Below are 14,865 nucleotides of genomic sequence, written 5' to 3' on the forward strand. Positions count from 1 at the left end.
CTGTTAGATATTCTTTTTCCTTAAATGGAGAGCTGGTTGGGAATATTTCTCCTAGTAGAGGGTTGAGACAAGGAGATCCACTATCTCCTTACCTTTTTGTCTTGTGTGCTCATGGCCTATCCTCGGCTCTCATATCTCTAGAAAACCGTCGGCTCTTATCTGGGGTGCGGATTGCTCCATCTTGCCCGTCTATCTCCCATTTATTTTTTGCTGATGACAGTCTTCTGTTCTTCAGGGCGACATTGGAGGACTGCATGGTGGTTCGTAATTGTCTTGAGTTATATGAAAGAGCCTCAGGTCAACTTATCAATTTTGAGAAATCCTCATTGTCATTCAGTCCTAACACTACTGAACAGGTATGTGATCAAATAAAATCTGCTCTGGCTGTTCCAGTAGTGCAGGGACATGATGTGTATTTAGGCCTTCCTATCGCCTCATGTAGAAGCAAAATGATACAATTTCGTTACTTGGTTGAAAGGATTGTGCAGAGAATACAAGGATGGGGAAATAAATTCTTTTCTGTTGGAGGCAAGGAAACCCTGATTAAATCTGTTCTTCAGGCCATTCCCACATATGCTATGTCATGTTTTCGAATCCCGAAATCTATTTGCGAGGAGATTGAGCGAGAATGTGCTAGCTTCTGGTGGGGTAAGGAGGAAGGAAAGAGGCGCCTTCACTGGAAAAAATGGAGTGATCTTTGCAAGCCGAAATGCCAGGGCGGGTTGGGCTTTCGACATCTTGAGACATTCAATAGAGTGTTGATGGCTAAGCAGGTTTGGCGCATTATTACTAAGCCAGGTTCTTTGGTTGCACGAGTCCTGAAAGCAAGGTATTTTCGTCATCAAGATATTATGAATGCATCCCTTGGAAGTAATCCTTCTTACATTTGGAGATCGATATTATGGAGTAGACCACTTCTGCAAAAAAGGTTGTGTTGGAAAGTGGGAGATGGCTCGAAAATTCCTATTTTTGGAGAGCGCTGGATCCCAGGGACACGAGATTGTGTGCCACCTCCTCCTGAGTGGGAACATTTTGCTACAGTTAGTACCCTCCTCGATGGGGAGTCTTGGAATGAACCTCTAATCCACAATCTCTTCCCTCCCCATCTTGTTAAGGACATTTTGGCTATCCCTCTCTCCCAATCTCAAAAAGAGGACTTCCGGTTTTGGGCATACGATCCAAAGGGTAAATATTCAGTCCGTGACGGTTATAAAGCGGAGATTGGCTTCTTTGATTCTCCTCCCTCGAGCTTGGGTAATCACTCCATTGAATGGTGGCGCTTTATTTGGTCTCTTAGTATTCCTCCGAAGGTTCGTATTTTTTGGTGGCGGGCTATGCAAATATTTCCCTTTGGATGAAAGAAAAGCAGAGTATTCATGAATTTGAGGTATTTGTGATGCGTGCTTGGGCGATTTGGAGTGAGAGACTTCGTATCACTCACATCCACGGAGATTGTCATTCTGCTATCAATGTAGAGTGGTGTGACAGTCTTCTTCACGACTTCCAGGAATCTCGTCTAGCTTTGAGGATTTCTTCTGCCCGGACCCCATGTGTGCTCCGATAGCCTGGATGGCCCCGCCTATGCACTCTCTCCGGATGGATGTTGACGCATGTTATAATGAGCACACGCATAGATATTCAATTGGCGGTGTAATCCGTAATCATGAGGATCAACCGGTACTAGTTTTTGGAAACAAAATCGAGAAGCCCTCATCTGTCTTGTATGCTGAGCTTCTCGCTATATTAAAAGGGCTCTACATGTCCAGAACACATAATCTCCGGCTTCATCATATCTCATCGGACTCTCTTCTCGCCGTGCAAGCAGTCTTGGGGGAAGAAGAGAATCTCAGTTATGCCGGGGCCCTAGCACTAGATATTAGACGACTTTTGGCTATTCATGGAAGTCCCACTCTTAGTCATGCTCGACGTTCTGCGAATTGTGTTGCTCACGTCATTACATCTTTTGCTTCTTCGTCTCATTCCCCTTTTGTTTGGGAGTGTGGTTTTTTTCCTTTTTGGTTAATTGATCTTGTAATAAAAGACATTTTCCGTTTTCAATAAATTACAAGATTTTCATAAAAAAAAAAAATTCATTGTGCCCAGTATATTGGCACGATCAGCCGGCTAGTTATACAAACCACCGAAATGTTGACAATTTTAAAAAAATTATTTTATATCATTTTAGTAATATTAAAACCATAAATAAGATTTCAAATTTTTATTTTTTTAATATTCGATGTATTATATTATACTATTATATAATATAAAATATTATATATTTAAAATGTAGTCAGATTGAATTCAAAAACCCATGGATCACGTCTTTCCACAAGCTTTGGCTAGACCTTATTTCACATTAAAATATATATTTGAAAAAGTCCAAATCCAATTAAAAACCGGGAAATTGGCCTTCAGTTTCCAGCCGTCGATTTTTTTTATGTTCAGTCTCTGGATACTTTTTTAGTACCACATTTCTACATGAAGTGTATCACATTTCCACATGACATAGTACCACAATTTTGTGGGTAGGGAGTGAACCCAAAAAAATATTTTGATTGAGGATTTTTCACCAACTTCTCCATTAAAAACCAGACACCTCCTTCACACTTCATTTAATTTTTTTTAAATAAAATAAATTGTAGACATTTTCGTCCAATTCTACGACCAAGTTCCAACTTTTTTATATTAATAATATCTCGATTTCTCTTACTGGTTTTTTTTCCTCTTCATGCAAATAATTTGTTTTATTGTATCGAATATGAGATTTCATATTGAATACATGATTTTAGTATCATATGAGCTATAAATATCGACATTTTGATTTCTCTTTTTGTTTATATTAATTTCATTTTTCTCAAACAAAAATAAAGTTTTGATAATTTTTTGAGTAATTTTTAAAATAGATTTTGAGATTTTAAATACAGTTTGAATGATAAATTAATTTATATTTGATTTTGTACAATATGTTTGAGGAATAATGAAAATAATAAATATTCTGGAAAACATAAGACTGACAAAAAATTGAAGCAATGTTTGCTTTTTTTAAAAAAATATAAATAAAACCTTTCTATAAAATTAGTGCTCTTTTTGCACACAATCCCAAATGGAAAAATTATATAAACATGATAATTTTTATTATTTTAAAATCATTATTTTTTCCATATTTTATTTTTTTAAAGAGTGATAAATTCATTTATTTTTTTAAAAAATAAAGATAAATAAATGCTTTTAAAAATTTTGAAATATTTTTTAAAATAATAAATTACACGATATTATAGGAGTGGACCAACAAGTATACGTAATGAAAATATCAATGATGGCATTGATAAAATTGAAATATCGATGGAATTGCAAATTTTGTTATTGACAAATATAAATATTCATTTGTTTAACATTTTCTTTATACTGGATTTCAACAAAATTATGTCTAATTTTACAAATTTTGGTTCTCTCTTTTCGTGTCTTTTATTCTCGGAAAGCTATAACAGGTACACAGTCGAGCTTCTTTTATGCTAGGAATTTCATATTTCTTCTTGATTTTACAAATTTTGAACTTTAATTAATTGTCATCTTTTATGCGCTCAATTTTGCCAATATTGTACGCAATATTTAGGGTTTGGTTCCTCTTTACAGTTATGACTATACTTTAATCACTTAAAAACCGGAATTACTCTAAGCATAGAGGGGCTACATAAATTTTAAAATTTTAGTTTCGAGTTCGAAACATTCATTGGGCGTCGTATGTTATTTAAACATCAAAAAGGTTTTTAGATTGTATACATGTGCGTTTTAAACGCTGGACTCCAAATCAATATGAGATTAGCGGATATGACCTTGTTGTATCTCACTTCGAAAAGATCTTCGTCTTTTGATCGTTCAATTAGGTCCACGATTAGTGATTATGTTCTTTGTTTGGATTGCACTAGTAGTCACAAAAATTTGTGCATTGAGACCGAAACGTCTGAGTTTAAAATATCCAGAGTAGGTGCAGCGTTGCAAGGACGCGGCGGTGATGGAATAGATTGGCAGAAATTTTCTCCTAATTTTCTTGGGATGACCGAGACTTTGCTTGGAAGGGGGGAGGATTTTGGTAAAACATTAGTGCTTGTATTGTGTTCAAAAGCTCGGTTATGTCTTGTGTCCTCTCATGATGTATTTATATGGTGTGATTCCTGATCTCATTAGGAGTCCCTCTCCCATCAGAATTCTTTATTTTCATCAATTAAAATTAACATTTTATTATTATATCATGTATTTATCAACTTTTGATAATGTATGATATAATAATATTATATACACATATCTTTATATCTTGATATAAAATGTATATATATAAACATTAATATATTTACACACGCACATTTAATACACGCATAGATATATTAATTAAATTAAATAAATATTATTCTATTTATTTAATTAACCTATTAGTTAATTAATTCTATACCCCTCTAGAATATTTAATGTGAATTTTATACACATTAGTAATCACTTCTAGTAGTACCATTATTTAATTTGTAAATTACAAATTCACTAAATAAATAATTCTGAACTCATTATAACTCTGCTCGACGATATGACAACGCCGATGTATCAAAGATACGAATCTCGTTCATATAATGAAAATTGAAAATTTCAAAAATTAAAATCTTCACTGTCCATGTTTGGCAGCTGCCAATTTTGTGAACTCCTTCACCAAAACAGACAGTTTCACTCTTCTTCCTCAATTAGCAATTAAGATAAATTTCATTTCTTCTATATTATGGAATCAACTTATAAACTCCTTTATAAGCATTCTGTTTGATCTCTATCAAACTACAGTCGCCAAATTCAACTTCTTTAACTTTGACTATCTTAACGAGAACACAAAATTCGATACTTGTGTGACCCTTAATGGTTCAGGGATACAACTAGCTGTGAGTTCACATCTCTATGTGATTCAGAATAATATTTACTCTTATTCGGGCTTATCCTAATTAGCTTCATTCTTTTCATCAACTCCTTGATCAAGAATCTCAGAACTCATTTCTGATTTCACGCATCAGATCATGGTAAGAGCGTCTAGTTGCATCGCCTCATGATCATCTAGGTATCGCTGATAGTGCCTGTAAGAAATTTAAGTTATAGTTAGCATACAGTACCGCCCCTTCAACTCTTATATCCCGATCGAATCAGCAACCATTGATATATCGAGAGTTACATATGAATCCGATTATGATGTGATGTATCTTTAAGTAATAATAGTGCCATGGTATGTGAAACTAGGAAAACACTTTTCCTTAAAACATATTTCTTGCTCTGGCCAGAGACTTCTTGTATTATTAACTCATCAGATGACATATGATATCTTCACTCGTAGACAAATGGTAAATCCCTGACTACAATGTATTTGTTCCTACGTATTTCGAAACTAACCCAACATCGCTATCTGATGATCATCAATAGAGTCGGTAAACAGATCAAAGTGCATGCTAGTATGTAGAACCTCTACATTGTTTCGGGTCAAATGACTAATGATGTACAACCATAACCGCGGACTATTCAACTCAATGCATGAGAACCACTTAAACAGTCTGAGGGAGGGTTGTTCAATAAATCATCAAATGATCACACATCTGTATGAATGAACATCTTAATTCTCTTACTAATGAAACATAGCGTTTACATCGCATATGCTAGTCTCAAACTCAAGCCACATTTACCCTTATTTTAGACTGCTGATTCGACTAAGAACATGTTCAGAATACATGATACACTTCCTAATGAGTTTCATGATATTACTCTGCACTACAGATCTCATGGTACCTATTATATATTCAAAGACTTTATCTATGCAGTTTGCATGAGTAAACAAATAAAGTAAATGTCATAATTGGTTAAAACGATAAAATATTATTAAAATAAAGATCATTTTTACATTAGAGTCGATAAAACTCAAACCACAAGTTGTCTCGCTAGACACTTACTCTAACATATCCGACAATGTGAGGTGCCATAGTTTTGGCATGTAAAACTCAAATAATTCAAAATCACAAAAATACATAAATAGAACATACCGATTCACGCGGATTGTCTTCTAAGTATCTAGCTTTTCTAAAAATATTTATATAATAGATCGACAAAATATACATAAACATAATTTGTACTAATCAAAAAATAACAAAATATGCACATATGTTTTTCCTAAATTATCTTATTCACGTAATTGGGAAAAATCAATCGGGCATCCTAATAAGCAAATATAAATTACATATACTGGATTCAAATTCAGACAAAGTGAGAGTAATGGTTATGATTAAAAATAAAAATAAAAAGGGGGAAAAATTGAGAGTAAATTCTGAACCCTCTTCTTTCTATGAATCTTAGCTTGTTTAACTCTTAGACCACAATTATATATATGTGGATAACTGTATTACAAACCAGCCAAAGTGATACTGAAAGATATCCAAAGATCGCGGCGGCGGAAATGGGAATATAGAAAATTACGACGTAGCAAAGGCCAAGAGGCTTGTTGGAATGGTGAATGAGCTATTTGATGAAGACAAATAATTAAATATATAATGAGGATTGATGAATAATTTCTTATTGATGAATAATTTTTGGCAAATAAGAAATTATTCATCAATCCTCATTGTATATTTAATTATTTGCCAAAAATTATTCATCAATCCTCGTCAAAAATTTGTGTGAGACAGATCTCACAGGTCGCATTTTGTGAGACGGATATTTTATTTGAGTCATTCATGAAAAATTATTACTTTTTATGCTAATTAAGAGTATTAATTTTTATTGTGAATATAAGTAGGGTTGATCCGTCTCACAGAAAAAATTCGTGATATCGTTTCACGAAAGAACTTGCAATTTACTGATATTTCATATCAGACACTGCCACATGTTTTTTAAAATATAAATTAATTAATCTTTCTACAAAATTCTTAATGCCACATCACTATCCGCCATTAAATTTTAATATACAAATTCTACTTTGAAATTATCGTTCTCTTTAACTCATGAGTCATCACTATCTTCCATCCACAAACTCATATTTAATAAATATGGACTAAATAGATTAAACTATTTAATGATATAGGTGTATATCAAGATTTTTATATCCAATTTTTTCTTATAAAAAAATAGTGATATATGGATAGAAAATTTTTTTTAAAAAAATTCTAAATAATCCAATTCAAGATATTTAACTACTGGATTTTAATTTTATTTCTTCCTTATATTTGAAATAATTTTTTGAAAAAAAATTATATTTGAGATAGGTCGCTTAGAGTGAAAATAACGTAGAGAAAGTTAGATAATGACATCACTATCTACCTTATTAGTAGTATTCAACTACCCTTTTCGTTTGATATTGCTGTATCATTTGCTAACACCAACTCCATTTTCCTTCAACAAATCAAACGAACAAGAATTAGAATACTCGATTAAAACTTGGAAATCAAGAAAAATGTCAATCCTAGGCAGCAGCAACATGAACAAACCTCTGTTCCACGAATTCAAGAAACAGGCTTCTTTCTATCTTAAGGAGAAGATCAAGACTGCCCGATTGGCGTTGACCGATGTCACACCAGCCCAACTGTAATCCCCCTGATTGATTTATTAGTTTTTAACTTTTTTGCGCAAGAAAATCTGTATCAGGAACACTTTACTTGCTTCCATGTGATATTTCTTTGTTAAAGTTTGAAACTTTTCATAATGGAAGTGAAGGGCAACCAGAGGTATCGGGAAGAAGCCATGTGATGGTATAAAATTCTTCATCCAATATTTCTTGTTCTGAGAAATGAAATAAAGGGCCAACCAGAAAATTTGACGGGAATAGGAAAAAAATAGCATAGATTTCTTTATTCACGGAACTAAAAGTCTAAAAGTTTGAAGTTCTCAGTACTAAAAGAACTGATGAGATTCTTTTGTTTTTGTCTGAAGGCTGATGGAAGAAGCTACAAATGGGGATCCGGGCGCGCCTGATGCCCGAACCCTGAAGATGATTTCCAGATCAGCTTTTGAAGTTGATGATTATTGGAGAATTGTGGAGATTCTGCACAAGAGGTTCGTTTGGATTGTGTGCATGAATATTTTCTAATTGATGTTTGGTGCAACTTTTTTTAATTTAGTTTTTGAATTTTTTTTTTGTGATTCAGGTTGGTGAGATTTGAGAGGAGATTTTGGAGGGAATCATACAAAGCTGTGGTTGTGTTAGAATATTTGATGACTCATGGTCCTGAAAGTGTTGCAGAAGAGTTTCAAACAGACAGAGATGTTATTAAAGAAATGGAGAACTTTCAACATATTGATGAGAAAGGGTACATCATTCATTTCATGCAAATTATTTGCCACTTTTTTTTTGTGCATTGGTTTGACAAACGTTACAGACATAATTATCAATGTAAGAGATAAAAACTATAGAAAAACTACAAGTATGCTGCATCTGGAAGCATGAGTTGAATTATAGAAATTTCTTAAATTTTTTTTTTTGTTTTTTCTTGGATATCATACACTGAAAAATTGCTTGTTTGTGTAGTTTTAATTGGGGCCTAACAGTGAGGAAGAAAGCTGAAAGGGTATTGAAGCTTCTTGAAAAACGGCCTCTTCTCAAAGAAGAAAGAGACAGGGCAAGAAAAATTTCAAGAGGGATTCAAGGGTTTGGTAGCTTTTGCCACAGAACCTCATCAGGACAAGGAACTCTGCAAGAATCATCATCACTAAAAACATTTGATAGATGCAATTCCCAGTACAATGATCATGCCAATCAAGAGGATTTCTTTCACGAAGAAGCAGAAACAGAAGGAAAACCAGAGCAGCCGCGAGTCAATCCAAGAACAGAGAGTTTCACCTCAGAAAACATCCCCACCAGAGGGGATTCGAAAGAGAATATGGCTCCAGATCAGGGAATACTTTTGAGGGAACTGAGTGAAGAGAGCTGGTTTCTCAAAGGGGAGTCGAATCCACTTTTAGATGACAAAAAAGATGAATCCAGGTCAAATGTGTTGATGCAGGATCATCACCCCTTTGATGATGCAGAGCATCCAACAACTGTGTCTTTGTTATAAAGTAAAGACTAGAGGCAAGAATATGAAACGTTGTTGGAGATATACTTCGGTGGAGCTCGGAAGATGTCAGATGCCACGTCTATTGCTGTTGTTCTGCAATACCCTCGTGCGATAGCCTATATGTTTTAATCTTCATATGGTAAATACTGTTGGGTTGTAGGATTTATACTAGAATTACATTCTATTCGATCCATATATAAACAACACGTGCCATGTATTGTCAGTTACTTTGTAGAGAGGACTAGACTTAATGTTCAGCCTCTGTGTATTCCCATTTGGTGTTTCTTGATGCTCCTGTCACTGAAAAAAATAAATGAAATCTTGCTCGGACATTTCGAATTTTATGCGTCAAACCCTGTATCAGATTTTCATTTCCTCAAATTTAAATCCTTGATCCAAACAAAAAGTAATTAACCAAATGAAACATGTTCGTGTATTGCAGCAAATCAAAATACAACAGAATCTCTTCACTTCGACCTCTTTCATTTAGTTGCCTTAGTAGCCAATTTTAAATATATCTTAACATTTACAAGGTTAGATGGATACATTAGAAGGCGATTTCAAGATTTGCGGAGCCAATCTTGGATAGCAAGCTTCAGTGCGTGGTTGGGAGTAAGATTTAGGTGACTTAACTTCAAATTGGTCATTGGAGATGTTTCATGCCCATTACCCAACCATCCACGCAAGGCGTCTCCCTCGTACGTAAACCCATCCGCTGCTACCTGAGGGTTGTGCATTATTTCCTGTAAGAAAACCAACCAATATAATTTTAGAATGGATCAAGAATGGTAAAAGTAAGAAACTAAAAAACTAGAAAAGCGTATCTTTCCATTGATCTGATTTGAGTGATTGTGAAAAAAATTTACCTACCTGAAGAATCGGGCATAAGAAAAAAGATGGTACGGTTTGCTCTTCCAAGATATACAACCGATCCAGCTCCTCAACAAGAGATGGAGTCATCTCGGGTCTATCCCTACCACTTGATCCACAACATTGCAATCCCAACTCCACCAACCTCCTAGCTATATAGCCACACCAATCACCAGCAGATAAATCCAAGACTGATGCAACTTTCCCATCGGATACTGCCCTGCGCACCTGAGCAACTAATCCTCCCAGCATTTTTCCAGTGACTAGCTGAAGTATGATTAAACCAAATGAATACATATCAGACTTGTGGGTAAGCATTCCGGTTCTATAAAATTCAGGATCTGTGTATCCAAAATCACAGCTTGATCCAGTACAATGTCGAAAACTTGGGCAGCGGAGAGTTTGACTAGCTACTAGCATATGATCTCCATAGTCGCCTAGTTTGCACCTGTACTCGGAATCGAGGAGTATATTCCCGGGATTCAAATTTCCATGTACGATCTTTTCTGGTTCGAAGGAGTGTAAGAATAGAAGACCAGATGCAATATCAGCAACCATTCGTGTTCTGATCTTCCAGTTAAGGTGGCAAATGTTGTTGTTAAAAAGGTGATTCTTGAGGCTACCACAGGGTAAATACTCGTAAACTAGTGACAAGGATCCCGGACATACTCCGATCAAGTCAACCACTCGAGGATTGCGTATTTTAGCGAAAACTGGTGCCTTCATTCCCAAAGAAAAATATGGTTAGTGTTTTTAATTCTTAACGGTAGCAGACTAGCAGGCAACACAGCCAAGAGTTTAGGTGGTTCCGCTATATAGGCCAAAATACATGAAGTAGTGCTCAAATGGATACAACTTTATTAGTCTCTCACAGTTTCTATGGTATCACTGTAATTAAATCATATCGAAGATACATCTTATTCTTAATATCATCAAATTTATTGCATATTATTATTTGATCGTGAAGTTAAAATTTAAAATTGAAAATTGATGAGAGTCATAGAAGAGAGAGAGTATTTACTATTTTGTGGAACTCTGTCTGCCTCTGCATATTGTAGGAATGCAACTTCTTCACAGCAACAGTCTTACCCACCAGTTCCCCTTTGTATACTGTGCCGTAACTTCCCTTGCCAACACGGAAACTCTCGGAGAAATTACAGGTAGCAATCTCAAGATCAGATAACGAAAATTCATGTAATCTAGAAGCATCTGCCGCAAATCCGGTCAGTATTCTCTGGTTTGAGTCGTCATTTGGTTTGTCTCCTCTCCATCTATCAACAAATTTCATTTCCTCATTCTTCTGTGTCCTAAGTTTTTGCTTCTCCTGCCGTACTGAAACAATGGAAGCCTGCATAAGCTTCAATTCTCCCGAAACTTCTTCACATCTAAGATTTGTTTCCCGAGCATGAGTTTCCAAAGGAGAGATACTCTGCACAGTCTTCTGCAATTGGCAAGTCATTTCATCTCTTTCTTTCAGCAGCTTTTCTTGTTCTTGTATTACAGGTCTATGTGCAGTCTCAGAATCTGCATGAAGTTTAACTTCACCATAATGAGCATCTTCCAATGACTTAACCTATTCAGAATGAGCAGATATCATTTAAAACTCAATTAATATCATAATCATTCGCCCATTTTCAAGTTACAAACACAAAACGCTTGATGAACCAAAATGATTACAAAAAAATTATTACCTTACTAATCCCTTCAATTGCTTCAGCTCCCAATTTCTCACTCTGTACGAGCTCAAGATTTGCTTCATCGCTCAGCTCATTGACATCCATTTTTAACTCCGCATGCTCAAACAATAAGCTTTCTTCCACAAACTTAGCTCTTGAAACAGAATATGCAGGTTCATCAGAAGTGGTGCATCCAGAGAAAGAGCTTGTGCTTCTCGAAGAAGTAGTGCATTCACAGAAAGAGATCCTGTTTCTTGAAGATGCACTTTCGGAATAGAGAGGATCCCACAAGTTTTCAACACTAAGCGAACCAGCTGATGGGGTCATGCCAGCCGCAGATATCTCAGCCTGTGCACATTATTTTTTTCTTCCGAGTTGGCTTAGATTGAAACAGACCATAAAAAAAATGAAAAAATGGTGCAAAAGACCACCTCATTCCTGTCAGAATTCAGCAGGGTAGAACTTGAGCTTTCAGTAGCTTGCCTAGTGCAAATCAATTTTCCTTTGTATACGAACCACATCTCACAGTAAGAAGGGGCATGTTTTGCAGCATAACTTGCCTTATGAGACCTCTTTTTCCGTTTCATGTAACTGTAAGCAATTTAAAGCTGATACTTGAAAATGTTCTTTATAAATATATTGAAAATAAGTAAAGAGTATTTCTCAACAGCGATGGAACTAGAAGAGGGTAGTCACAGGCAATTGCCCCTACTCCTTAAATTTCCTATAATCATATAAAGTTCTATGCGTTATATTAAACAAAAATATAGTTCTGCCCCTCCTCCCAAAAATATTCGGATTTTTGTTTCACAAGCTTGTCTAGTGCAAATAAGTTTAACTATGAAACAGAGACAATCAGCATATTAAGGGCTAGAAGGTAAACTGAGAAACTAAGGAGTGTAGTGAATTGCATACTTGGGAATGGATCCAATAACAAGTTTTTTAATAGCATGACGAACAACTAAATGTACAATTCCCTTATGAATCTCATCAGCTTCAATTGTGATAACACTTGCTTTAACCTGCAATATAGTAACACATCTCATAAATTACCATGAAATGAAATAATTTATTTTTACCCCAGGGAATTTGATATCAAGATGATGAAATGTATTCTATATATTTATTTTACTCAATACTAACTATAATTATATGAACTGCGATGTGCTAGATAGTAGTTTGCACTTTACAATCACGCAAGAATTTGATATAAGCAGATATAAAAATATCTAATGAAATATACCCTTGCTCTGCTGCATATCATCAGGTAATTTGACAACAGCTTCATTGCTTCTCGCCTCTCCTGATTTATAAATGCAGCTACTGTTTCAGGATTCGCTTGATTTTTGGGCAATTTTCCCACTGTATGACAGATTAGAAACGAAACAAGTCATGCAATGCTAAGTACAGATGAATAGATCTTGAATTTTATCAGGTGCTCTGTTAGCGGGTGATACACATAATACGATTACAAATGAAACATCACCGTCGGTTTTGTCTCTTGGATACCCCAGAAAACAATACAGCAAGGATTTGGGATATTAACAAATAAAAGTTTCCCATCAAGAATTTGAGAGATTCATAAATAAGGAATCATTATTAAAGAAATATGGAATTATTAGATAAAGAAATCTGAATGCTAGAAAATACTGATTTCATCTTCCGAAAACCAAATGTGGTCATAGAGTTGCTTGAACGATAATGATTAGGATGCAAACGACTCAAGCTTGTGTGTTTTTCGAGATTTCTGTAATATTAGTCAATTAAATTTGAAATTATGGAACTTGAACATATTTAAATATCTTTGGGGCCAAATTCGAGCCCAAATTCTTTGAGTGATCTTGTGAGCTTTAGTATATAAATATATTTAAAAATAAACACAAACGGAAATTATAGATTTTATAAACAGAAATTGATATTTAAGTTTGAACCAAATGACTCGATTTCGTACTCAAACTCCAAGTCTAGTTGAACTTAAGCCAATAAATTTTTCGAGGAGCTTAGCTTAAGGACATTAATTTGGTATTCAAAACTCCAAGTCTAGTTGAACTTAAGCCAATAAATTTTTCGACGAGCTTAGCTTAAGGAGATTAATTTCGTACTCAAAACTCCAAGTCTATTCTTATCCTGCTGGTTGGCACAACCATTCATTACAGGAAAAAAAATAAAAATAAAAAGTAAGTCCACCCCAAGTGAATACAACACTAATCTTGTTCTAGGAAGGTAATAAATAACAAAACATCAAATCAAATACTAATTCCATCACTAAAATTGAGGGGTAAAGATGAAACTTACAGAGAGTTGGAATGAGAGGAGAAGGCCTATGAACGTGAAGAAGGCAGATTTCGTGTCCCTGAAAAGTATTAAAACTCCATTGCAGCAGAGCAACAGCCTTTTCCACCGACTTCCCCACTGCCACGTGCACTGCTCCGCTACCTCCCCCCAGGAGCTGAGAACTAATTGTTTGGCGAAACCCGTGGCAGAAATCCCCCTCCGGCGAAGACCCAGATAGGAAATCTTGCACAGCATCATGAGAGAGGCTCAGAAGCTCCGCCATTCTGCATCGACTCACCAAAGATGGTGGCTTTCTCGGTAAAATATTAGGTAAGAATATTTCCTTTCACAATCGGAATCGGAATCATTATCGTTGTTTATCTAGATTTGAAGACTTTTTATCTGTTGACTTGGGTATGTCATGTGGGATGAAAATGGATTGAAATTTCCAAATTACTTTATTGAGGACCAAAGTTGTTTCAGCCTTTCAGGTAGGGAAGGCAATTTCTGGGATGGGGATCCTCGATTTTTTCGGGTTTGAGTTCGGGTTCGGAGATTTTTTTAAATCGTCGATGTAGTTCGGGGTGGGTATGAGATTACTATCCCTGTCTCCGAGGTCTCCGAATCCGCCCCGAAAATAATATTAATAATAAAATAATAATAATAATATTATTAATATTGATATTGATATTAATATTAATATTATCTCTAATAATAATAGATAATAATAAGTTTTGGTTTGAGAAAATTTTCGAATCCGTCATCGTCTTGCCATATGAATATTTTTGAAACGGAGATGGGGGCGGGGATGAAAAGTTGATCCCCGAAGTTTCGGGTTTGGGGATTCCCCGAACCCGAAAAAGCGGGGATGGGGGCGGAGATGAGGTGAGGATGGAATTCGGGGATGGGGATGGGAATGGCAAACCCGCCCCCGCCCCCGCCCCGGCCCATTGCCATCCCTAGTTTCAGGTTTCGATTTAGACGGT

At 35.4% G+C, this 14,865-nt stretch overlaps 1 protein-coding gene and 1 pseudogene across 2 annotated transcripts; one reads left to right on the forward strand and one right to left on the reverse strand.

Moving 5' to 3' along the window:
- The first annotated feature begins 7,327 nt into the window (after positions 1-7,327).
- LOC140958862 (ENTH domain-containing protein C794.11c) lies at positions 7,328-9,403 on the forward strand. 2 transcript variants are annotated; one of them, XM_073416432.1, is made up of 4 exons: positions 7,328-7,590; positions 7,936-8,058; positions 8,151-8,312; positions 8,531-9,403. In XM_073416432.1, exons 1-4 carry the CDS (start codon positions 7,460-7,462, stop codon positions 9,057-9,059), a joined length of 945 nt encoding a protein of 314 aa, XP_073272533.1. In that variant the 5' UTR covers positions 7,328-7,459; the 3' UTR covers positions 9,060-9,403. The 2 variants fall into 2 exon arrangements, with proteins under 2 accessions (XP_073272533.1, XP_073272534.1); XM_073416433.1 differs by lacking the exon at positions 7,328-7,590 and adding an exon at positions 7,597-7,754.
- Positions 9,404-9,469: 66 nt separating this feature from the next.
- Positions 9,470-14,316, reverse strand: LOC140958861 (U-box domain-containing protein 33-like; annotated as a pseudogene).
- Positions 14,317-14,865: the final 549 nt, after the last annotated feature.

The sequence above is a fragment of the Primulina huaijiensis genome, chromosome 15 (genome assembly GCF_012295235.1).
Source record: "Primulina huaijiensis isolate GDHJ02 chromosome 15, ASM1229523v2, whole genome shotgun sequence".
Classification (NCBI taxonomy): Eukaryota; Viridiplantae; Streptophyta; class Magnoliopsida; order Lamiales; family Gesneriaceae; genus Primulina; species Primulina huaijiensis.